The sequence below is a fragment of the Seriola aureovittata genome, chromosome 11 (genome assembly GCF_021018895.1).
Source record: "Seriola aureovittata isolate HTS-2021-v1 ecotype China chromosome 11, ASM2101889v1, whole genome shotgun sequence".
NCBI classification, from domain to species: domain Eukaryota; kingdom Metazoa; phylum Chordata; class Actinopteri; order Carangiformes; family Carangidae; genus Seriola; species Seriola aureovittata.
The window spans coordinates 24,357,775-24,383,915 of NC_079374.1; the positions used below are offsets into that span (position 1 = coordinate 24,357,775).

The 26,141-nt window shown below is 41.2% G+C and overlaps 2 protein-coding genes across 4 annotated transcripts in view; one reads left to right on the plus strand and one right to left on the minus strand.

Moving 5' to 3' along the window:
- Positions 1 to 7,221: 7,221 nt before the first annotated feature.
- On the minus strand, positions 7,222 to 12,747 carry fkbp7 (FKBP prolyl isomerase 7). The gene is given in 6 exon segments (XM_056389601.1): positions 7,222 to 8,608; positions 9,548 to 9,675; positions 11,236 to 11,387; positions 11,572 to 11,821; positions 11,824 to 11,858; positions 12,665 to 12,747. Coding segments are annotated over 6 exon segments (810 nt in total). The 3' UTR covers positions 7,222 to 8,446.
- The window catches only part of glsb (glutaminase b), a 40,023-nt gene continuing 26,575 nt past the window's right edge, over positions 12,694 to 26,141 (plus strand). Inside the window, exons 1-6 of one of the 3 annotated variants that reach the window (XM_056389197.1) lie at positions 12,694 to 13,161; positions 19,785 to 19,881; positions 20,123 to 20,244; positions 21,111 to 21,240; positions 22,279 to 22,358; positions 23,816 to 23,979. In XM_056389197.1, the coding sequence (XP_056245172.1) occupies positions 12,854 to 13,161; positions 19,785 to 19,881; positions 20,123 to 20,244; positions 21,111 to 21,240; positions 22,279 to 22,358; positions 23,816 to 23,979 (901 nt within the window). In that variant the 5' untranslated portion in view covers positions 12,694 to 12,853. The remainder of the gene's footprint in view (positions 13,162 to 19,784; positions 19,882 to 20,122; positions 20,245 to 21,110; positions 21,241 to 22,278; positions 22,359 to 23,815; positions 23,980 to 26,141) is intronic. The other 2 variants (XM_056389196.1, XM_056389195.1) reach the window with 2 other exon arrangements.

Consider the following 26,141-nt stretch of genomic DNA (forward strand, 5'->3'; position numbering starts at 1 on the left):
ATATTTCACATTGAGATGGTTGGGTTCTGTGACTGCTTACATGTTTGTCTTTCCCCACTAGAACACAGCTTTGAGTGTGACGGACAAAGAGATGGCGGACATGGACGACATCAGCGACGGCCTCGTCTCAGGCATCATGGAACAGACTGCTGTGAATCTCGACGAGCTGCTGCAGTCAATCTGCCGCTGGGATTCAGAGGAACGTGCCATGTCTGAGGGTTACGATGAATCCTCAGCTGATTCTTACACACAACAGAAGGTGCAGCAACATCTGGAGAAGTTCTTCGCTATGCGCCGAGTGTTTGCTGAGCATCGTGCAGACAAAGAGAACGAGGCAACTTATTCTGGAGACAGTGAGACAGAAATTTCCCATGCTGCCACTGCAATGGACAAGGATGTCAGGACACGGCAGTCCACCAGCAAAGAAAAGAAACCGGTTGCCAAGCGATTCTTCAAGAGGATAAAGTTTGCATTGAAGAGTGGCTTTGGCAAAATGCACAGTAAGAAGGACGAAGACACTTCAGATGAAGAAGATGAAGACGACACCATGGAGAAGGAAACGGACAGTCGCTCAAAGGAAGAGATTGAAAAGACTGAGGCTGAAGAAAAGATAACAAAAAGCCTAATTCAACCAGAGAAAGAAGAGGAATATGTCAGCAAAAGAGAGGAAGTCAGGATCCCTGAGACAGGATCATCCTCCAGACTCTCCACCAGGTCATCTGCTTCTTCTTCAAGCAACACCAAAGCCATCAACGAAGAACCAAATATGACCATCAGCCAAGTGACCGAACAGGACATCAGGACACAGGAGTGCATTGATAATGAAGCCACAGCCGAAAAACCAGCCGAGAAGAAATTTTTCAAAATCCTAAAGACAACATTAAAGAAAGGCTTTAGCATAAAGACGAACCCTGTGGATGTAGAAGCAGAGGAGGATGATGCTACAGTGGAACAGCAAACATCTGTCTGTCTGGAGCAACTATTTATTGAAGACTTTGAAGAGACTAAGGCTGACGAACTGATAACAAAAGGCGTTATTCAATCAGATATATCTGAGACAGACGAAAAGGAAGAAGAGAAAGAAAATGTTCAAAAAAGAGAGGAAGTCAGGATCCCTGAGACAGGATCATCTTCCAGACTCTCCACCAGGTCACATGAGAGCAAGGAGGAAGCTTTATCTGCTTCTTCTTTAAGCTCCACCAGAGCCATCAACGAAGAACCAAATATGACCATTAGCCAAGTCACGGAGCAGGATGTCAGGACACAGGAGACCATTGATAATGAAGCCACAGCCGAAAAACCAACCAAGAAGAAATTTTTCAAAAGCCTAAAGACAACATTAAAGAAAGGCTTTAGCAAAAACATGAACCCTGTGGATGTAGAAGCAGAGGAGGACGATGCTACAGTGGAACAGCAAACATCTTTTGGTTTGGCGCAACTGTTTATTGAAGACTTTGACACTAAGGCTGATGAACAGGAAACAGACATTCAACAACATATTTTCAAGAAAGGAGAGAAAGAAGAAAAAGATGCTCAAGAAAGAGAGGAGGTCAGGATCCCGGAGACAGGATCGTCTTCCAGACTCTCCACTAGGTCACAGGAGAGCGAGGAGGAAGCTTCATCTGCTTCCGAGAAGAAATTCTTCAAAGGGTTAAAGACAGCATTAAAGAAAGGCTTTAACAAAAAGACGACCCCTGTGGCTGTAGAAGGAGAGCAGGAAGACGATACAGTGGAACAACAAACATGTTTTGGTCTGGAGGAACTCCGTACTGAAGATTTTGAAGAGTCTAAGGCTGATGACCAGGTAGTAGAAATTCAACCAGATATCTCTGAGAGAGGAGAGGAAGAAGATACAGAAGAGACTCAGGCTGATGAACAGGTAGTAGAAATTCAATCAGATATCTCCAAGAAAGGAGAAGAAGGAGAAGAGAAAGAAGATATTCAAGAAACAGAGGAAGTCAGGATCCCTGAGAGAGGATCATCCTCAAGACTCTCCACCAGGTCACAGGAGAGTGAGGGGAAAGCTTCTTCTGCTTCTTCTTCCTTCACCACATCAACCGTCAACGAAGAACCAACGATGACCATCAGCCAAGTGACTGAGCAGGACATCAGGACACAGGAGTCCATTGATAATGAAGCCACAGCCGAAAAACCAACCAAGAAGAAATTTTTCAAAAGCCTAAAGACAACATTAAAGAAAGGCTTTAGCAAAAAGACGAACCCTGTGGATGTAGAAGCAGAGGAGGACGATGCTACAGTGGAACAGCCATCATCTGTTGGTTCGGAGCATCTATTTATTGAAGACTTTGAAGAGACTAAGGCTGACGAACCGATAACAAAAGGCGTTATTCAATCAGATTTATCTGAGAAAGCCGAAAAGGAAGAAGAGAAAGAAAATGTTCAAGAAAGAGAGGAAGTCAGGATCCCTGAGACAGGATCATCCTCCAGACTCTCCACCAGGTCACAGGAGAGCGAGGAGGAAGCTTTATCTGCTTCTTCTTCAAGCTCCACCAGAGCCATCAAAGAAGAAGCAAATGTGACCATCAGTCAAGTGACTGAGCAGGACATCCCGACACAGGAGCTCAGTGATAATGAAGCCACAGCCGAAAAACCAACCAAGATGACATTTTTCAAAAGCCTAAAGACAACATTAAAGAAAGGCTTTAGCAAAAACATGAACCCTGAGGATGTAGAAGCAGAGGAGGATGATGCTACAGTGGAACAGCCATCATCTGTTGGTCCGGAGCAACTATTTAATGATGACGTTGACACTAAGGCTGGTGAACAGGAAACAGACATTCAATCACATATTTTCAAGAAAGAAGAAGAAGAAGGGAAAGAAGAGACTAAGGCTGATGAACAGATAACAGAAAGCCTGATTCAACCAGGTATCTCTGAGAAAGAAGAAGGGAAAGAAGATATTCAAAAAAGAGCGGAAGTCAAGATCCCTGAGACAGGATCATCTTCCAGACTCTCCACCAGGTCACAGGAGAGCGAGGAGGCAGCTTCGTCTGCTTATTCTTCCTTCACCACATCAACCATCAATGAAGAACCAAATACAACCATCAGTCAAGTGACCGAGCAGGACACCAGGACACAGGAGTCCATTGATAATCAAGCCACAGCCGAAAAGCCAACCAAGATGACATTTTTCAAAAGCCTAAAGACAACATTAAAGAAAGGCTTTAGCAAAAACATGAACCCTGAGGATGTAGAAGCAGAGGAGGACGATGCTACAGTGGAACAGCCATCATCTGTTGGTCCGGAGCAACTATTTAATGATGACTTTGACATTAAGGCTGATGAACAGGAAACAGACATTCAATCACATATTTTCAAGAAAGGAGAAGAAGAAGAAGGGAAAGAAGAGACTAAGGCTGATGAACAGATAACAAAAAGCCTGATTCAACCAGGTATCTCTGAGAAAGAAGAAGGGAAAGAAAATATTCAAAAAGTCAGGATCCCTGAGACAGGATCATCTTCCAGACTCTCCACCAGGTCACAGGAGAGCGAGGAGGCAGCTTCATCTGCTTCTTCTTCCTTCACCACATCAACCATCAACGAAGAACCAAATACAACCATCAGTCAAGTGACCGAGCAGGACATCAGTACACAGGAGGCCATTGATAATGAATCCAAAACTGAGAAACCAGCCAAGAAGAAATTCTTCAAAGATTTAAAGACGGCATTAAAAAAAGGTTTTAGCAAAAAGATGACACCACTGGATGTAGAAGCAAAGGAGGAAGACGATAAAGTGGAACAACAAACATCTGTTGGTCTGGAGAAAGTCTTTACTGAAGACTTTGACACTAAGGCTGATGAACAGGAAACAGACATTCAACCAGATATCTCTGGTAAAGGAGAGGAAGAAGATGAAGAAGAGACTCAGGCTGATGAACAGGTTGTAGAAATTCAATCAGATATCTCCAAGAAAGGAGAAGAGAAAGAAGATATTCAAGAGAGAGAGAAAGTCAGGATCCCTGAGACAGGATCATCCTCAAGACTCTCCACCAGGTCACAGGAGAGCGAGGAGGAAGCTTCATCTGCTTCTTCTTCAACCACCTCATCTATCGACGAAGAACCAAATATGACCATTAGCCAAGTGACCGAGCAGGATGTCAGGACACAGGAGTCCATTAATTCTGATGCCAAGACCGAGAAACCAGCCAAGAACAAATTCTTCAAAAGAGTAAAGAAAGACTGGAAGAAATGCTTCAGCAAAAAGACAGCACTAGTGTCACAGAGCCACGAGGATGAGGCTCCTGGTTCTAACCTGACCTGCTCCCCTGTGAAGGTAAAAGTTCAGTCCTATCTTATCCTTTTTATTATGTTGAACTGTCTTCTGTTGCCTTTTTGTTCAACTTTGAAATATTGTTTTTACTTGTTTTTACTAACCATTGTTGTTGTTGATCTTTAAATTCTTTCAAGGATCAGAAAGAGCAGTATGAAGCTCCAGCTGAACAAACGTCTTTCGCTCTGGAACAACAATTCACTGAGCCTCTTGAAGAGAGACGTGCAGAGGCTGAAGATGACCTGGTCATGGAGATACATTCAGCATCATCCTCAGAAGAAGACGGATCTACTGAGTTTTCCCAGGGGGACAATGAAGCAGCAGCAGACCAGACACCTGTGCCAAACATGTCTCCTGTAATAAGGAGATTCTTCCAGAGTCTCACTGACGAGTAAGTCCTTTGTTTTCTCACTAAAACTCTAGTGGATACTTGAAGACATTTACACATTTGTGTGCATTATTTCTGTTTCACCCTTTGATTCTGTTCTTTCTTTTGAAGACAATGGAGGGAAGTAAGCGAAGGCGTCTACAATCGAGATGTGAAGGAGAAGCTGATCGATATGTGCGTGGACTTGCTGAAGTTCATCTCAGACTCGGTCATAAGAAACGTCTTGCGGTCACTCAGTCAGTTATCCACCACATCTCGCACCGCGATCCTGAAGAGCCCCATTTCCTCCGAGCATCTGAAAAAGTTTTTCAACTATGACGTCCAGAGTAGCGTGGAAAGCTCCTTCAGTCAGGCTGTCAGTGATACCATCGGTGCAGATATCCCCGTCAGCATCTCACCTGACTTCACGGAGGCCATCGCCACTGAGGCTCTCGATGTGGTCAACCCTGTCCTTTCTGTGGCCATTAAAGCCTCAGTGGTTAAAGGATCCTCCAGTGCTGTTGCTCCTGCCAGTTCCCAGGTGTCAAAGGACAGAGCAGCGAAGAAGACTCTGGCAGGAGCCATTAAAACGATGAAATCCATCCTGACAGGACGAGGCTCTCTCGTCAAGAAAAGGGTCCTGAAACAGAAAACCCCGGAGCCTCACACCGAGAAGGAAGAGCCCATGTGGATAAGTTTCTCTGCAAGGCCGATGACACAGGACTCCCCCTCTCCTCTGACGTCCTCCACCAGAAAAGACCCGCCCCTGTCTGAAGCTACAACAGATGAGGTCTGCAGCACCACCTCAAAGGTAAGGCAGTATTTACATGGAATTATAATCAGTGAGACCACAATGGAAGTTCACCAGGACAGATTTGCTCAAATGATGTTCAGTTACATAGAAGGAATCAGCACAGACAGTGTGAAGGCTTCATGATGAGCCACAAGTCAGAGGCAGTTTTTCTTCTTCATTGAGCTGAAAGCAGAAGAACCTCTGTGAGTTGTGAGGTGATGAATTCTCCTCAGGAACATTGGAGCAGTGTGGTGGTCTGTTACTGCGAGACGTCTGCTCGGGTTAATTTTATTGACTGTGGCCTTTATTGTGACTTCTGTCCTGACGTGTTGTTTTTGATCATTGAACAGAAGAAGAAGAAGGAAACCAAACAACCTCTGTGCATGAGACTGTTCTGCTGCTGCTGCTGCTGCTGCCATGACGACGACAAATGAACCGGTGCCACAACTCTTCTCCACCCCCCTCTCTCTATCTCACCTCCCCTCTCTATCTATCTCGCCCCCCTCTATATTTCGTTACCTCTCTCTATCTCGTCCCCTCTCAACTCATCCCCCTCTCTATGTCACCTCTCTCTATCTCACGCCCCTCTCTCTCTATTGCACCCCCACCATCTCACCCCCCATCCCACCCCCTATCTCACCCACCCCTCTCTCTCTATTGCACCCCCCTCTATCTCACCCCCACCATCTCACACCCCCACCATCTCACCCCCTTTATCCCACCCCCACCCATCCTGATGAACATACTGAACTGAACTTTAACTGTCCCAACAACATTCAACAGTCTGTACATTCATGCATGTGCCATATGAGCTTACTCCACCAGAGGGCTCCATAACTTTAATATTAAAAAAAACATGACATGTTTTAAGAGTTACTTGTATATGATCCACAGTATCTCAACATAATAACTAGAGAGTTAATTAAAAGCTTTTGCTGTAGAAATAAAATGAAACATCTTAAGAATTTATATTGGAATAGAAAGAGAAAAGCCTTCCATGTCATGGAAAACAAGCTTTAAAGCATTTTTATGCATACAGGCCTTTAAAAGGGAAATAACACTTCAAGACATTTCCTTCACTTTGTTCAAACACCTTTCTGCTTCTCACATACAGTGACAACTCAGTCTCCATGCTGTACTATAACACACTGCTACAGACCAGTGACATTATGTCTGTAGTTACATCTTTTCCACTTGTTTTCTTAAAGCTGCACTGATCCCTATGTTTTATATTAACAACGGCTTCATTTACTCTGTGAGGTCACCCATGGTCAAACCCCCGGAGGATTGCTAACAATCTCTCCACAGCTCTGGAGTCTTTCAGGTTTTGTTGGAAATTTCTCTCATTTAGGGACGTTTTTTTCTTGGCTGAGCATTTCCCTCTAGTGGCGAGTGTGTGTATGTGCACCCCAACACACACACTGGAGAGAAATGCCTATAGTAGCTGACCTGATAAAGACAAACAAAACGCATTTATGAACGATCCTATACACGGAAAACACTGACAGCTGTTGTCATGCATGTCATCTGTGAGAGTTAACCATCTAGTCAGTGTCTCATCATTTCATGTCTTACAATGAGCAAAACGTAATCAGAAAACACTTTGCACTAAAATACATTTGTCTCACAAGGTCCGTCCTCATGTCCACCACAGCTGGAAGTTAAATGCAAATGCAAAATCTCTATTTTTCCTTTTCTCCTCTTGGGAAAAAGCCCATGAATCCATGGTTTCCACCAAGGAGGAAAATATGAATTACATGGGACATACTGTAGTTTTCCACTATAACATGGTTTATTTATTGTGTTACTAAATACAACAATGTTTCACCTGAATACAATGTTAATCATGATGAAAAGATGTACACAAAACTTGTAAACATTTCTGACAGACCACAACACATACGCATGTGCATTTTTATCATCAATTATATTCAAACCACAGCCACATTTAATCTCTGTTTGTTTATATTGGACATTCAATTTGAAAAATTAAAAAGTAATGTAGTCACCTCCGTGCACTAGTGCAATACTGCAGATTAGAGGGCAGAACATTCAGAGGAAGGTGGCTAAGTTGGAGATGTTTGTTCATGGTCTCAGTTCTTACTGTGGCGGTCGTGTTCTAGTCTTAAAGCCACTGATTCCACATCATTGTGAAATCTTTTTGGTTTGTTCTTTGTGCTGCAAATTGAGAGTTAACCAAAAGATAAGAATAAAACATTTCAAATATTAAAATGAAGTGGTGTTTGCAGAAAAGTAAAGGTTTTCACAGGTGATGCAGATGTTCTTACTCGCATAGTTTAATACTTGTCTAGTCTGCTGGTTTGGAAAGCTGTGTTGGGGACACAGTTATATTCTGTCTGCTTTTTAAAAGAAAAATCCACCCTGAAACTCTTCAAGACGTTTTTAAAAAAAACAGCTAAGGGCGATTCCCCAGTATTTTGGATCCCATTTAGGTGTTTGATGTTTTATTCATTCAATCCAAAGCAACATACTGATGAAATACAATCTCAGCTGCAGTAGATCAATGAGAAGCCTGTGAAAATGTTCTCATCATTATCATGAATAACTGGTCTAACATGGACAAGGTGATTGTGATATTCAGAGCTACAGTATTTTCACAGCACAAGGATTTCTAAAGAAAATGCCAGTCACTCAAAAAGTCAAATTTGCAAATCTTTGCAAATGCTCTACTCTATGTACCTTCTCTACTGTATGTAGTATAAGTCTGAGCATTAGCCTAAATGTTTTGACCCCTCCTGACCTCATGTTCTTCGTCTATGACAGAAGCATGCAGGGTTAGGATACAGGAAATGAGGCCTGTTGAAGTAAAGACTAAAAAATAAAAACATAAAAAAATCTGACTGAAAATCATAAACAGACATCTGACAGTGTAAGAGCATCTGAGGATGGATTTTTCCTTAACCTATTCATGTTTTCTCTCTAACTGATCAAAGTATGTAAAGTAAAAAAAGACCAGGATCAACTATTTCTGACACTAGAGCTCATCGTGTTCATAAATATTATACTCCCTTGCACTGATAAGTCCGTCTCTGTCCCGGTCACTCTTGTGGAATATATCAGTTATGATCTTCTCATAGAAAGGCTCATCACGTGGCTTCCCTCCTTTTTCATAGTCCAGTTTCAAATATTCCTTCACCTGAAAATAAAGGAAAACTTTATTGGTCACATATACAGGATAAATAACAGCCACACATTGTACTTTTACAACACTCCTCTTACATAACAAGCTCCTGTTGTGCTTTTCAATCAACACATCACACTGGTGATAAATAATACTGTGGTGTTTATAGGCGGTCGTTCACCTCTTTAGCACCTGTTCAAGCTGCTAACAACAACCCAGATAAAAGCATGACTGGATTACGACATATTGGCAGCATAATAACAGTCTTTATGTTTGGTTATTATAGCATCGAGAATTTAAAATTCTTCTATGTTGTTTTGTCCTATACAAAAATAAATAAATAGGGGCTGTTGGTTTCTTATTCTGGCACCAAATTTAGATGAAGACAAACTGATGGAAAACATATTTTTAGGGAAAAATTATTAGCAACTGTGCTAAGGCCCCAGGGCTGTTGTGTATCAGTTGGTTTGTGCTAATTTTGACAATCTAAGGGCAGGAAAAAAAAAAAAAAAAAAAGGCTTAATATTTTGAGAAACACACTTATTGACTTTATTTTCAAGAGTTAGATGGTAAGATTGACATAACTCATAATTCTCTTGTCTGTACGTTCAGCATGAAGCTGGAGCCAGGAGGCAGTTAGCTTACTTTAGCTTAATTTAGCATGACTGGAAGCAGGGTCAAACAGCTAGTGTCGCCAAAGTTTAGAAATATGCCTATCAGCAACACTAAAGCTTACTTCATGAAATTAATCTCATTTGTTTAATCTGCACATAAAAAGAACGTAAAAAAGTCAGATATTATTCTCACAAAAAAATATATGAATAAATAAAATAAAAACATTTCACAGAAAGAGGAAAAGAGGTTAATAGGTGCTCAGCAGTTAATTATGACATATTAACATAAAACAAGCTTTTTTTCTGTCTAAGCTCCTCTTTAATTTACTCTTTTAGTTACCTCAGCCTTTGTGAGACTTTGGTCTTTATCGATGTCCATTTGTCTGAAAGCTTCCATACTGCGTGGTCCCCTGGACACTGAGTAGACCTCCACCTCAAAGACCACCGTAGCATTGGGCGGCACTGGATCTATTTTAGTAGGAGGGAAAAAACAGATCATTAAAAATTTACAAGACTACATGCAATTATGTCATAAACATGACCCATAATTATTACATTACTAATAACTAGAAGGGCACTCAGAGAGCACAGACCACCGTCAAGGCCAAAGTCAAACAACATACACCAGACTTCAGAGAAAAAAAATCTAATTCATAGTAAATTATCCTGATCTGCCCCAAAATTGAATGGGTTCTTCCTTGGTGCATGACCTATCACTCCAACAAGTTTGGTGCAAATTGGTTGAGTCATTCAATCCTGCTGACAAACAAACAAACTAAATCAACTAAAAAAAATCAAATATTCAAATCAACTAACAGACATTGGTGAAAACATTACCTCCATGGTGCAGGTAAAAACAAACAAAAAAAAACTATTAGTCACAAAAATGAAAAAAGACATATTTTGGTATATTTGGTTTCAAAATAAAACCCTGTAAGGGATTTGATACCTGGGCAAGAAAAGAGAATATTATAACTACAGTGACATATATTTAAAGTTTTTACTTTTTAATGAGGGGTGAAGAGAGAAAAACTCAGCTTAAAACACTGGATGGGTTTGACTGTATATAAACTGGTGCATAGGCATCAAAAGCATGCATGCTCAGCAAAACCTTTTTTTTCCACAGACAAAGAATGAAGTCAAAGTAAAGTGATCAAACCTGAGATGCAGACCCCCAGGCCAGGCAATACCACCATCAGATCATACCGTAGTGCATTTATGAACATCAACACGAAGAGGGTTTGTAGGAAAGAGTAGTTGAAAGGTAAAAGACTAGTCAGCTCCAATGCATGCAAGAAAGAGATAAATGAAGCAGAGACCTTTAAACCTCTGTGCATGCTTACAGCACATGCCATGGGCAGATGAGTAGCAGACACTGCAAGGGGTGTGATGCCCTTTCAACTAAAGTGCTGTGAAAAGAAAACAAGACAGCATGAAGGTAGTTCTTCCACCACAGAAACAGTATAATACAGTTGGTAATCAGTTTAAAAGACTCTATAAGTAGGATGTATTGTTCTTAACTCATTAATCACAACATATGTAAACTACTGCTGTCCATTTCCACAGATTTTCTATGTTCCATGTGGCCACGGACACATTCATTTCAGGCATGAAAACCAACTTGCTTAACATCTTTTAATTGTGTGGTAATGCAACTGAAAACTTTATGGTACTTATTCCACTGACTTTACTCACAAAGATCAATTTACTTTATGTGGAGACAGTTTGCAGTAAACAGTGTAATGTCCACTGGGGCTCTGGAAGAGCTTTCTAAAAGCTGAGTAAATAACCCTGGCAATTGATCACAGATACGCAGATGTTTATCAGACACAGAGGGAGTGTTTAATGAATAGATGCCATCAAGTTGCACTGTGGGAAACCAAGAATCCAGTGTTTTCGGAGCTTGACATGCTATTTTTTGTTTCTCGTGCATCATTTCTTTTCAAAATCTGGCTTTTCCAGTCTCCCAACTGAATGGACGTGCAATACTAAACCTCAGGATTCTATACAATATTTACATTTACTCACCTTTGCCTTTTTCTCCAAATGCCAGGGCAGGTGGAACAGTTATTTTTCGTTTCTCTCCAGGACACATTTCCATTATTCCAATATCCAGGCCCTTGATGACTTGTCCGACACCCAGCACAAACCATTGAGGATGCCCGGCTTTGTCTGATCGACTGAGGCAGAAATAATACAAAAAGACACAGCATCCAATCAGTCACTCAGCTTTCACTTATAAAGGATTTATACAACACATACACTTAAGAATGAATCTGAGCTCATGTCATATACAGATTTTCATCCAGGTCTAAAAGCAGGACTGACTACAATTCCCAAGTTTTTTTTTCTCAAACCACCAACCTGCAGTAGAACTGGGAACCATCTTTGGCGAGGAACCCATCGTAGTGAAGGTTTATCAGATCTCCTTTTTTACTCTTTTGAGTGCACTCCTCGGGTTTGAACAAAACCTCGATCTTGACCTCGCTGTCCAGCTCATTTGCTGTGGCCCAAACGCACCATAAACTGAGCTGTAAGGAGACAAAGAAGCACAGTGTGCAGCTCACTAACTTCCACATCATGCCGCTGCTGTGTATTCGTGGCAACTTCTGAAAGTGACGTTTGAACACACTGGAGGACGTGGAGAGCTGCTGCAGGGCAAAGGGTCTTTTCCGTCCTGAGTTTAGTCTGTCAGGCGTTTCTGCTTCCTTCCTGCATCAGTCATGTACATGGGTCATGTAGCACAAGTCGTGGCATAAACTCTGCCTGACAGACTAAACTGAGGGAAATAAAAAATAATGTATTCCCAGCAACTATTTAGACTAAAGGAGGTGAAAGTGGAAAATATGTAAAAAATGTGAAGAACCTACATAAGTTCTGTAAAGCTAAAAGTGTCAGTGTGAGATTCATTTTCATACTGATACATAAAACTAAGACATTATTGCATTTGTGAGCCTGTTTTTTTTAAACGTATAGAACTGTATTTATAGTTTTCATGAAGTTACAATAGTGCAACATAATATTATGCCAGAAAGACAAATGAATGTTACAAATGTTGCGGTAGTAACAAACGTCTCTTTAAATTAAGACTGAATTTTAACAAAATAATTTCTATTTACATTCCCAAGAGTAATAATAAAATTAATAGGCCTAATAATCATAACTATGACTCTCTTGTAAGATTCAACGCATTAAATTAAGAATTGCATTTAAAAAAAAAAGAGGAAACAGGATCTCATTATATACAGGCGGCCATTATTTCTTTACTGAAAACATTACAATAGATAACAGATAAATACGTCATATACGTTTATCGACGATGGAAATAAAAGTCAGTGCTAACCGGCTCAATCAGCCCACTGTCCAAAAAAAAAAAAACACACATCAGGAATTAATAGACAAGAAGACAAGCCAATAGAGAACTTGACAGCCTCATAAATTATCGTTGAATACTGACGTCACTTCGTCTCCACCAATAGGAGCGTACATGGGTGTGAGCGCGTGCCGGTATTTGTTGGACTCCTGGTGGTTATGAGTCATCGCCAGACAGTCATCGTGGTTACAGTCGTGTCTGAACAGCTCTACACTTGCCAAAGGACGTGTATTAGGAAACACACTTTCTCTCTAACTGCCCGACAGGATTGAGATGTTACATTTTAGGTTTTCCACAGTGCTGAAGGAGTTGTTTGAAGCCACCCTCAAGCGTCCCTTGCCCGGCTGTAGACAGAAGACCTGGTTGCCGATCCGCCACTGCTGCTTCGGCGCCGCCTCCGTTGATGCCCGATCCGTGTCTACTCAACTGAAGGTCCTCCATGCCGCTGCTCACCGCCCGGCTCTCCGCACCGCGCCCTGCGCCACACCGGTTCGCTCGTACTGCGCGAAAACCGAAGGCGCAGTGGAGCTGGACGAACAGCTAAAGAAGGATGGAGGCGGCAGCGAAGAAGCCAGCGACAAGTAGGTTTTTTTTCTTAGGGAATAAACTGAGTCAATTAAATGATGGTACGACCGGCGTTTATGGCGAGTCATGACGCATACAGGCGCGAGCGGATGTAACGTTATTCTCTCCGCGTCTCAAACACAGAGGCACAATAATGTAGCTAGTTAACTATCTTAACCGCTAGCAAGACACACACGTGTTGCTTATAGGCAAATTAAACCGAACCCAACACACTTGTATGTAATACACCATAAGAGCACAGCCGGTGGCCTAATAACAGCAGCTACCAACCATGTGGGACTTGTTCATCCTCCGGTGGCCTTGTGCCAAGTAGCTATATAAATACAACTCCTTCAGATACCGGCGGCAACGTAACCCAGAGTTAATCAGGATATTAGTTAGCCTTCACTGGCCTGAAAATTAGGTTAGATGTATGCCCATGTGGAGAGGAAACGCAGCGTGGTGCAGCACTTTTAAAAGTGAAACATCAGAGGGCCTGTTCTCGGGTCGGGGGTGAGGTCCACCTTCATGTTTAAAAGCAGTTAGAAGGTCAAAATAAAGATAAATTCAACCTTAGTACTGTCACAATGGAATCAAACATCTTAAGGATATTTGATTTCTGTCACGCTGTCTGTTAGAAGGATGAGTGATGCCTGGCTGGAGATAACTGAATGGCTTCTAGTGGTTTCTACTGTGACCTCCTACTCACTCAGTGGAGAGGCTGCAGGTCACAGCTGGAGGGGCTCCTCCAGACCACTGACGGTATCCGTTTTCTGTCCTGTACAACGGAACAGTGGCCTGATAGGAAGTGGAAAACAAAAAATATCCAGATTCAGCTTGTGCGTGGCTTCAGCTCAGTTCACGTGACAGTAATAAACATAATATATACAGTAATAAAAATGTAATAAACAGTAGCTATTAAATTGCATGCAAACAATTCGTGCTATTTGCTCTTCTTTTGATAAAGTCTTGAGACATGAATCTTAAGCAGTCTTCCTGTGTAAGTGAAGTGTATATGAAGCTTTTCTGTTAAGTTGTCATAGTATTCAAAGAGTTGTACAAGAGTGTAATGTTTATGTTTTTTTTTTTTTTTTTTTTTTTTAGCAAAAAGCTCAGTACTGATTTTCAGGACAGCTGTCCTGATAAATTAGTGAAGTCTACATCAGTGTGAATTCTTGTCATTGTACTGCAGCTTAGACAAACTCCTTATTTAGATTTATAGCAGAACCAGTTCTGTTCAGCATTTTCAAATTACCCCATTGTTTCAGTTTTCTCTTGACATGAATGAAATTACTGGTGGTTTTGGCAAATACTGATCTCATTCACCATTGTTGGATTCAAATGATCCATATCAGCCAATTCACATTTCAAGTCTTATTCCCCGCAACCGGCTGGCTGTACAGTGACTGCACTCCATGTGTTTCCCTTTGAAGGGAGTTTTTATGATCTCGCTGCTGCCAACATCACTGAGATATTTCCTGACCTAGAAATGACGATACACAAGGACGGGGCGGTGTCATCACTAAGGGGTTGGATTTGCTCTGCCAGTGTAAATACCGCACTGCTGAGTCTGCTGTCACATAAGCAAAGTCCTCTCTGGGTCAGTAGCTTTCCAGCCTCTAATAAGTCTTTCCCACTGAAGGAACTTCCTGAAAAGTGACATATCATGTAGTTTTTGTCACGGGTTCTGCCCCCCCCCCCCCCCCCCCATGATTTGGGTCCTGGGACTAAATTTCCACACTTCTCAGGAAGTGATATCAAATGCAAGTTTCAGATACTGTCAGTAAGCAGCCCAGGTCATCCTTAGTATTCAGGAGATGGCTGCATTGAAGAAAAATACAGTGGAAACACAAAGAACCCGGCTTCAAAGCCACAGCATTCTTAAAAGTTCATGGTATGGGAGGCCCCATGCTACAGGTTAGGTTCCTGCAGTAGATCATGGATATGCGCAGGAATGCAAACGCTGTTTGATCCTGTTCTGTAGCTGACACTACGTCACAAAGCCTCCGGGTCAATGCAAGACAAACATCTCTGCACTGAGCCTGTGGTATGTTGAAAACAGAAAACGGGATAAACAAAGCAAGTGTCTTCACCCGAGCATGAAGTGGAGAGTGAATGTGTTCACGTGTTCAGATGCTCAGGATGACACCATGCATGGAAACATAACTGTTCCCAATACTTGGGGTCCGTCCTGTGATTCACATTTCATGGGTCAGAGGAAGAATGGATACATGAGGGATGATGTGTCTCACTGATGGTGACTCGTGAGATAAACCACAGAAGGAAATGTGGTTGATGACTTAACATCCCATTATGTGCACTGAGAAACAGTCTCTGAAATAACATGTAGTGAAATCTCTGCTCTGTTTCCTTTTTTATTTTGAAATTGAGCCAATTGTTGTCATTTTTTTGACACTGTAAGGGTTAGTCGCCAAGCTGTAAACTGAGCTGTATCACGTGGTGTAACTGACAGGAAAACACAGTGCTAGATTTCTGTTACATCAAGGCCTCACAGACATGTTGAACAGTAAGACCTTTCTTGGCTCGCAGCCATTTACCCCAAGCAATTTATAGGATCAGTTACAGCTATGATGGGCAGAGGTAGGTCGGGGTTAATTTATCAAAAACAGACAAATGACTGTTGTGATACACATGACAGAATAGCAAATTGGTGGTAAGCTCTAACATACTGCTTACTGAAACTAAGCCTGGTGTTAAGTCACTGCTGTGACCTTGCCAAGGATATACCAACACTCTCAGGCCAGAAAGTTGACAATTACAGCCAGCTTTTGGCAGTGTACTGCTTGGACTTTGAGTTCATGCTATCTGCCATTTACATCTTTTAATGTATGGTAATCTTAGCATGTCTTAGTCCTCAAAGCACCTATGGTTTATACTATTGTTTATGTTCCAGTGTATCCAAAAACATATTTCTTTTGATAATTTTTTTTATTGACATTTATTATCGTTCATATTTCCATACGATGTGTTTCAGATTTTAAACTGAATGTATATGACATATTTGTGCTTGTCACAGATCACAAAATACTTGTACACATATAGAAAAGAAAAGAAAAACTGAAAAAGAACCATGTATGAGTAGGGAGGGATCTTTTCTCTATAACAGAATTATGGATCAGTGAAAATAAAATCAGGCCCTTGTGGTGTTTTATAATTAATACATTTTTCAAAACATGATTTCTAAGCACCATTTTACTGAAATCCAGCTACGAGAGCTGCAGAGGACATAGGGGATATGAGGTAATGAAGTATGTTACTATAGCTAGACCACTGACATGTGAAGTGAATTGAACAATAAATGCACTGAGTGCTGTATAAATAATAAAATACTGGCCGTTAATACCATGCTGTGAGCCCACAGAACTGCAACTCTAGAGCAAAAATAGATTTTTAAAACAAAGCTCAGTCTTTACTTTGTATCCAGGAAACTCTGAGTGTTGTGCTCACGCCAATGAGCAGTCAGCCGGAGGCAAATGGACTCAGCCATCTGCCTGTGAAGAGGAAGAGATTTCCAAATGTACAAATGCAGAGAAACAAGGTGTTTTTAGGCTTCATTCACACCTGAGCTGTTTGTGCAGTTTACACACACTCTCTGGTGCATTTGTTCATTTAGTTGAGTTCATGTTGGCCGGCAACAACTGAGAAAATCCAACCACAGGATTATGTGATATGGATATGTGTTAATTCATCCATCTGCCCCGTCATGTGCAGTAAACTGTCTGTCAGGATCTGTGACAGATGAAGTTCACTTGCAGCATGAGTTATTGTCAGGACAAACTTTGTTTTTTTAAATTTTATTTTCAATGAGGTTGTGTGTAACGCTGAGCATGCAGCATAGGTCACTGAAACACCAGAAAATGAGTTACTTGAGTTTAATGTGTTCCCTAAAAGGCAACAGTGGCTCAATGTCTTTGTGTTTGGCCCAGACTTGACTTAACTACAAATATAAACGCAGCCATGTAGTGCTGCTAATACTTAATAGCACTGTACCTGCTTGTCAACAGTGTTAACAACAATGCTGAATGTCCACAAGAAAAAGGAAAAAAGAGATTTGAATAGAAACAAAAAAAAAAGCAACTATTAAAGCTGCCACTTTTTTCTGCCATGGTTAACAGTGTAGTAATTTAAGTACGTTTTAAAAGGAGATATTTGATAAGTGCCCCTTTAATTGCCCAACGACCTCCTAATTTGCCTTCATATTTTCTGCAGTGGCTGCACAAAGTGCTGCCATGTGGCTCTTGCACATTTTAGAGCAGAAAGTGCAACACTCTACAAACACAAACGCACTTCCACGGCTACAGAGAGTATTTTGGTGGTTAATGAGCTTTTCACAAACATTGCAATAATTTCTCAGTCCCACGTGCAGCGGCAGACACTCTTGTGTTTGCACAGGTATATTGATAAGAACTTGTCTCAGGTTTGATGGATGCTTTATTAAAAAAAAAAAAAAAAAAAAAATCCACTCTTAATTCAACATACTTGTAAATGTGTCACGATGCATAAGCACACCTGCACACCGGTTTGCTGGCCGCCTTGTGACTCTGTGGTTCACTTGTTGACTCTGTTGAATGGAAGTGCCGTTTCAGTGACAGATGCCCGGTCGATAACAGTCCCTTTTGAATTAGGCATGCCTGACAGACTGCATTTTAGTCGAACTTGGTTTGTGTGCTCATGTTCAGGCGCGGTTACCTTGGTTGTATGTGGAGTGTTTAGTCTGTGGGGAACAGAAGATGTGCCAAAAGAGAGGGAGTGAAGGCAGGGAGGAGGTGCAGATTGAAATCCTGGAATTTCAAATGCTGATGTGGCCGCTGTACATCTCATGAACCGGCCCTGAGACTTGGATCAGAAGCATTGAATCTGTGCAGTGTGAAGCTTCAGTTTGATAGGCTACACATGGTGATGAGTTTGGCTTTTCATGGAAATTAGTTTTAACATTAAAAGTTGTAATGGATAACATTATTACTGCTAGTCAGGGAAAGAGAAGGACTTTGATTTGATTGGACAGGCATGGGGGGGGTCGTTGAATACGTTTTCATGGCTTCATTACACCCACCAGTGCAACATGATGACACTTATTTGCTCTGTTTTGTAACAACTTCTGCTTGTTCCTTTCATGAGACCTTTTCAAGGGTGTGAAAATCCAACTTGTCTTGAAAACCAAAATATGGATACTGTTATTCTGTGTGAAGCAGAGTTTGCTGCACTGCAGATCGTGCTGCTGTGTCATGGCCAGTGTGTGAACAGGCCACGATGTTGGCTTTATTAATCCAAGAGCTACAGTGGGCTGAGCAGCGTAAAGACAAGAGAATTTGTGGAATTTCGGCCTGGTCTAACGCTGCTCCAGACACGACCGCCAAAACGCGCGAGTGGCCACGTAGTATGTGTTTACATTAATCAAAATATTAGAGATACATGACCAGTCACCATGCACCAATCTGCATTCACTGATGGTAGTATTTAGTGTCAGCTATTGTCTGTATTGAAAGGATTCTTTAATTAACTGGTGTCATCTATTTAATGGTCAACCCATTTCCTACCCTTCTTAGCCCGTGGCTTTGTAAGTGCAAAAGCTGTTAGAGCTGCTTTTCCCATCACATAGTGTATGCAAGTGAATCATGTAGTGGTACGAATACATCAATGGAAGCCAACAGTTTCTGTTAATTGTGCCCACACTGATGGGGTGTGTCCAGTGAACAAAGCGAGTGGTGGCACGTCGGGTTAAAGGAAAAGGTCACTACGCCTCCATGTCTCTGACATTTTGCATGTGGACACACTCTGAATTGCAGCTGTTAGTTGAAACTGCGTTTAAACTTTTTATATTTGGTTTGAGAGTCAAATAAGCCTGAACTGATGCCTCTCTCCTCATGGACATTATGCAAATCATTACAGAGCACTGTACAAAATGTCATTGTAAAGGAAAGATTTGATGCAGGCTGTATCACAGAGGAAGATATAAATTAGTGTAGAACCTGCTATTATATTAATCAATACTGCATAACTCTGATCAAGATTAGACTTACGCTACTAGCAACAGTGGCTAATTTATCCCATCTTTGTACCACTTTAGCTTCGGCTCCATCATTATCTCCCGATTTTCAACTATAAAACATAAGAGTCTCATCAGAGGGAACTGCCAACAGAGAACTGTAAAGTCATATAGTCTGTTTATGCCCAGTGAAGACTTTGATCACTTTGTACAACCAAACACACACACCTCTGTGGCTAATGCTTACACTTGGATTGCATATTTCCAGTATGAGCCACTGACATCCCTCACTAATGTGATAAGACTGTATCAGCAGTTACAGATAAGCTCAGTGTTTACACTGGCATGACAGGTGGGAAAGGGCTTAATTGTGGCTCGTGCTAAAGGGCAATCCTGCTGCATATCAACCATGCCTCCACTGCTGTGACATCATAGTTACTTTGATTTACACTACAACAACAATAACGGTATTTTTTTCCACTTTGCTGCTAATCCAATGTAATTCAGAATCATCTCTGAAGCAAAAAAAGAATAATGGTTCATATACAAAGTGATTTTTAGCAGCAATTACTTCTTTAAGGACTTTCACATTACTGGAAGTGCTGTGTCTTACATGTGTCTTCTCTAACCTAGAAGAAGAAATGCAGGCATCCTGCCAAGTCTGGAGGATTTGCTCTTCTACACAGTTGCAGAAGGTCAAGAGAAGATTCCTGCTCATAAATTTCTCACAGTAAGTCCTTCAGATTCAGTTCAGTTTGGTGGTTTATGCTAATGTCACAGCATTAACTACAAGTACATTAACACCCATCTCAATGGTCACATACCACTGAACTACACAAGCATGAAATGACAACAAGTTTCTCTTTGTTTTTGTTTGTTAGAAGTTTCTGTTCAGAGTTGTTCCTAAATATTCCTTAAGCTTATGTGTATTGATATACATTTATTGTTTTTCTTTAATTCTATTATTTTAGGCACTTAAGGCCACAGGGCTACGCACTGGAGACCCCCGGCTGAAGGAGTGTATGGAAACCCTCAAAGAGACTCTAAAGAAAACATCAGATGGCGTAACATTGGACAGGCACCTGTTCAAGAGGTAAGTCTTGTCATGTCCTGTCTCGTCTGGGTGTTTGATCTCCATCATACACACCTACCATGGTGGCACTATTTTTATTTAATTTTTTTTAATCACATGTACATGTGCTCACTTCAACTTGAACTATATGATGCAGTTTGATGACCATATTTTTTAAAGAGCAAATTCCAACATAACTTAAATGTAGAAATTTGCATATTGCATACATGCAAAAAAGAAAAATATCCATCAAACAGCATTTGGGCAGCAATTCTGTTTTTGTATGAACTATGAACATCTAAAATAAGATTTTATTTCACAGGATAGAAAGATTGAAAACACTGGTTTATGTGAAACTGAGAGGATGGTAAAAGGTGCTTGACACAGAGAAATCTCTAGATCTTAGTCAGTGGGAAACCCCCAACTTCCCTCCTTTCTTCAAAATACAACTAGAAATCAGATAGTAGATTTTAGTCTGAAGGAAGTTAAGCTGTAAGTATTTATTTTCACTTCTAATGTTAGCAGTTTTAAAAGTATTGATATTATATTGTTGTATGGGTAACACATTGAGGTTTAAAGAGGAGTTTATTTTGGGGTTGTTTCTGTGACTGACGCTTATTTCTTGGCTCTAGTAAATCCAAATCTGAGCCTTTGATGATGTCACAGACACTGTCTCCATGGTTTCCCACAGCCAGTTGGTGTGAAAGAAATCATTATCATAAAAAGGCAGATGATTAATAATGATGAAGCTTCTTCATCAATCATCTCTATAAACATTCACAGAAGTTTGTCAGATTTCGAGGTTGCAGACTTGGTTGACAAACTTTTCCTTTAACTGCATGCAGTCACAATGTTTTAGCATGCTATTTGTGGTTTTTGTTCATCAGGTGTGTCCAGAGCAACATTGTCCTGCTCACTCAGGCCTTCCGCAAGAAGTTCGTCATCCCAGACTTCCAGTCCTTCACCTCCCATATTGATGAGCTGTATGAGAATGCCAAAAATCTCTCTGGAGGACAGGTGTGTCCTTAGATCCATGACACTTTTCTTTTCTCTATCAGTGCATCATGATTATTATTTAGCCCATGCAGATTCATTACCATCGGTCTGGTTTCAGTCGGCATTCAGCTGGTGTCAAGGTGTAGATCAGTCGTTTATTACTTATCCAGGATGGAAGCCAGCAGCGTTCTGATCTGATTGAAAACCAAAAGTATCATAGTAGTGTTCGCAGCAGCAGTGTGCTCTCTGCTACTCTCATACACTGGTGTGGAGTTGTCTTTGGCAGCAGCTTTTTGTCTGGTGAGTCACATCATTTTAGGTGCTGGCTAAAAAACGGTTCAGAGAGGGAGCAGCAAAATCATGAAGTAAAAGAAAATTACAGTGAGGTTCCTGCTCTCAGCTGAAAAGCATGTAGCGACTCCATGCACACTGGAGGCGGGACACGGTAGTTCACACCCTCCTGAGGCCGAGAGAAGGGTCTGTAGTCCTTTTCAGAGCAGACATTTTGTCTTGTGGAATCGGAGCAAGCACAGACGGGATTAATAACATTAATGATGGCTGCAGGTCATTGAGGTGAGCCAGTTCCAGGGCTCTGCTATTGTTCATTCACTAGACAAGGCTTACTGGGACACTTAATGGGCCCATAATTAATGTTAATATTTATACGTGTGCTTTCCCAGCTTTGAAAGGTCAAGATGTCGCCAGTGAAGAGGGTGTGTTAGCAAATGAGGAAACCAAGCCAGCATCCACCCACAGCCAGCTGATTTAGAAACCGTTTATTTGTAAATGACCTGCATCCACACCATGAAATATCTTTATCATTGTACTGTGCACGGCTGAAAGACACAGAAGTAAACAGAGCACTTTGTCCTGCAGTAGCTCCTGTGATATGAAGGTCTGAGGGTGGGAGCCTCAGACGAGAAGTTGACCTCTGTCAGTCTTGTTATTGTGTATTGGCGTTAGCTTTCCGCTGTAACATGAGCCTCAGCAGACGTCAGAGATGTAAGGTGAACCGCTGCTGCTGTGCTGACTCTCTGTCAACCGCCTCACCTCTTTCAGGTTGCAGACTACATTCCTCAGCTTGCCAAATTCAACCCTGACCTGTGGGCCGTCTCCCTGTGCACAGTCGACGGACAGAGGTGAGACATTGTTTGTCTGTTTTAAAATCATTATTCACTGTTGCTCAGTTAGGAATCAACCAGATTTTACTATTCAGCTATGTATGTGACAAATAATAAATTCTGAATCTAGACTCATGAGGTGAACCAAATATTTAAAACACTATGATGGTTTTTTTTTTTCATTCTTTTTTTTAATTATTAGCTTAACACTTTAATGTTTGTTGGCTGGACTGCAACGGTGGGTTCGGCCCTATAAACGCAAATATTGTTGACTGAGTGATGAAGTTACATCATTGGTAGTTCTCTTTCAAAATGATTTGAAGCGACCAAGCTGTGTCCCCAACTTGGCATCTCTGTCACTAGATTTAATGACTTAAGACCCCTTTAACAACTTATTTTCCAAAAAAGCATCTATTGACAAATGAAGGGACTTTGACAAAACTTTTCTTAGAAGAGTTGCCAGTATTGCTCCACAAGCATGAGATCGGGCTTTCCCTCCGCCGACACACCACTCTGCTGACTGCACAGTAGCTGATGTGAATGAGCTTCTAACTTTCCCTCTGAGTGATCATGTGCATGTAAATACAGCTGCAATCACAGCTCAGTCTTTGTGATGATTTTGTCAGACGATGTCATGGTTATAAAATCAGGATTTTAGCAGCAGCAGAGCAGCAGCTTGGAAGTTACTATGCGGTCTAAATGGGCAGCGTTTCAGTCACTATTTCAAAGTTGTTCAATTATCTGACAATAGAAACAGAAAGACATGTAAATGAGAAAAGCTTTATTGTGAATTCAGATGTACTAAAATACTGTATATGTGAGCACAGAGAGGAGGAGAGAAGCAAACTGATAAAGGGCTGAAACCAGCTGATACACTAGACTGAATGAAAATACGACACAGTTCAGCCATGTACTTGGTTTTTGACCTGGTCTTGTTTGATTTTCCTCACTTAGTGTTATGATGGCATCTCTTTGCCTCTTGCTGGGTGTTGGTTAAATAATCCCCAAATGGCATTTACATTCAGTGTAATTAACGCTCTCTTTGTGAAGCTTACAATGTCCAATATATGTGTTCAATATTATATATAAATAAAATGTACAGGTTTTGGGTTTCGTAGTAAAAACAAAACTAGCACACTGAAACACTTTTCACAAGTGTAGTGTAATGACTCTGTTCTCTGATATGCAGCTGTAAACGGTGTGTAGATTTTGTTATGTTTGTGTAACAGGAAGTTATAAAGATAACACTAGTACTGAACAGATCATGTAGTTCTGTTCATGCTGTGACACTCAGGATAACAGAGGAGTATTCCTGGAAAACCATAAACTTCATTGACAATCTTCTTAACAAGTGTTTATTTTTTCATATCTCCTCCATGTTTTTTTTTACTCTGTTCTCTGTCATTGTTTATCATCACTGACGTTGCAGCTGCTTTGCCTGCTAAGATAACTTGTTATCTTTTTGTCTTTTGCAGACACACAGTAGGAGACACCAAGGTCCCCTTCTGTCTGCAGTCTTGTGTCAAGCCTCTGAAGTATGCTGTCGCTGTGCACGACCACGGCACAGAGTACGTGCACAGTTTCATTGGAAAGGAGCCCAGTGGCCTGCGCTTTAATAAGCTCTTCCTGAACGAAGATGGTGAGACTTAAGAGTTTTCTTTTTTTCTTCTTGACTTCTTCCCTCTGAAGAACTCATCAGCCCATACACAAAATATAGCAGTGGAGACATGATGATGATGATGGTGATGATGATGATGATGACAGAGGGCTTTGGCAGTGTTTAGGAAGTTAGTGTTTCCTGTAATTGTTAGTATTCAAATGAAAGTGAGGAGTAAAATTGCATCACCGTGTGCAAACTGCCAGTGACGACCTGTTACATCACCTCCTTAAATGTGGACAGTTTATTAGAGGAAAATTGCATGCTGCTCTTCCAGTCCCCCCACCCACTACATTTTTAGTATTTTTCCCACATGTATGTAAACTGCTATTGTTGGCTACATTCCCCCATGAACCCATGGACACTAAGAGGGTTAGGGCTAGGGACAGTCTGTCATTACCAACCCAGATAGTGACTCATCAGTGCTCATGGACGGTCTAGATCTAGCACCAGAGAGAGAGAGAGAGAGAGAGAAAGAGAGAGAGAGAGAGCGAGAGAGAGAGAGCGAGAGAGAGAACTGTGACTGAGCTGCCAACTGAATGAGTCAGATGCTGACACTGGAAGAATTTGTGGAAATGTTTTTTTAACAGCATTGTGAAAATAAACGTGGTTAGGTTAAACTGAAGATGTGAGTCGCTGCCCATCACATGAATTATTGGATGACTTATATTATATATACTCATCTATGTTACATTTTGATATGAAACAAAATCTTACAATTATCAGGGTCAAGTTGCAGTTTGTTTGTCAGAGGAAATGCCACAATCCCCAGATTGGTGGTTAAACTGCAGCCATCCTGTCATCACATCCTGCGTGGGAGTTTAGTCTTTGCGTTGGCCAGGATGGCCCCATGGCCTCACGTTGTGTAAGGCGATCACACACCAGTGAGGAGCTGTAGGTGATGTGAGAGCTGTACTTGACCTCCTTTAGATCTTGGAGGGAGGAAGGCTTCCTCTCTCATCGTCTCATCAGGGTTTTTCCCGGCTTAAAATGAGGCAGAGGTGGTACCATCCTGATCATGTGTGTATGTGCATGTGTACAGAGGTGTAGTGAAAGCTGAAGAATTTCCCAAAGGACAGTATAAACTATAACAAATTAGCAGACATCATCTTGTGCATTTTTCACAATGTTATGACATTGTAAAGACCAAAGTAAATGATTTAAAATTATAATTATGAATTAAAAAAATAATCGACAGATCAATCAAGAATTAAAATAATCTTTTCTTCAGCCTTACTACACAGCTTTGCCTTTACGTCACATTAAAAATTCACTGTTAGTGTCTCTAGAATTTATTAAATCCATACCAGCTCAATACTTTTGTCATTCTTCCAAAATACAGTGATGGAAAACAAACACTGTCCATAAGTCCGCAACAAAGGACAATGTTTTGGAAATGATTTTTACTGGGACATGATTTTCTGTTGCTGTTGTCTTTAGCTGATAATAATATAAATACACAAACTTTAATTATTCCACGTCTCAGGAGGATTTGTAGTTTAAAACAAGATGAATAAAAAGTGACGTTACAGTAATGTAAATGTTGACTTTGCGTTAAACACTCCTAATGACTGTTCACCTGATTCCGCTCACCTTGACTCCTCGTCCTGTCCTCTGCTCTGACTCTGATCCTCTCCGTCACTGGTTGTACACGACTTTCAGACCCGGCAAATTTAAACATCCTGTCAGTAACATGAATTATTACTTTTTAGCTGCCTGTAATGTCTGCCCTCATGATTCTCCTCCTCATCAATTCGCCTTAAAGTAATGTAGTAGGGATGTAGCGTGAATTTAAGAAACTGGACGTGCTTGAAGAAACAATATTCCCCTGTTGGAACAGCCAGCAAAGATCAGAGCGCCACTGCCTGACACATTCCTGCTGTAGGAATAAGCTCTGAAGTTGCAGCTCTTTTCTTTCTCTTTGACAGTTTTGGCAGCGCCTTTCCCGGTGCACTGTGCTGATTACAATACAACGCCACTACATCAGCATGCCGCAGGTGCAGTTACAAATGACAGAAATCCGGGTGCAACGCTTGTTAGAAAATTGTGACTTCCATAAAGACGCCCATTCAGAGTTTGTCCAGAGCTGGAGGCAGCATGAAATTTAATGTAATTCTCTATGTTGGAAAACCCAGTGTGGGCCA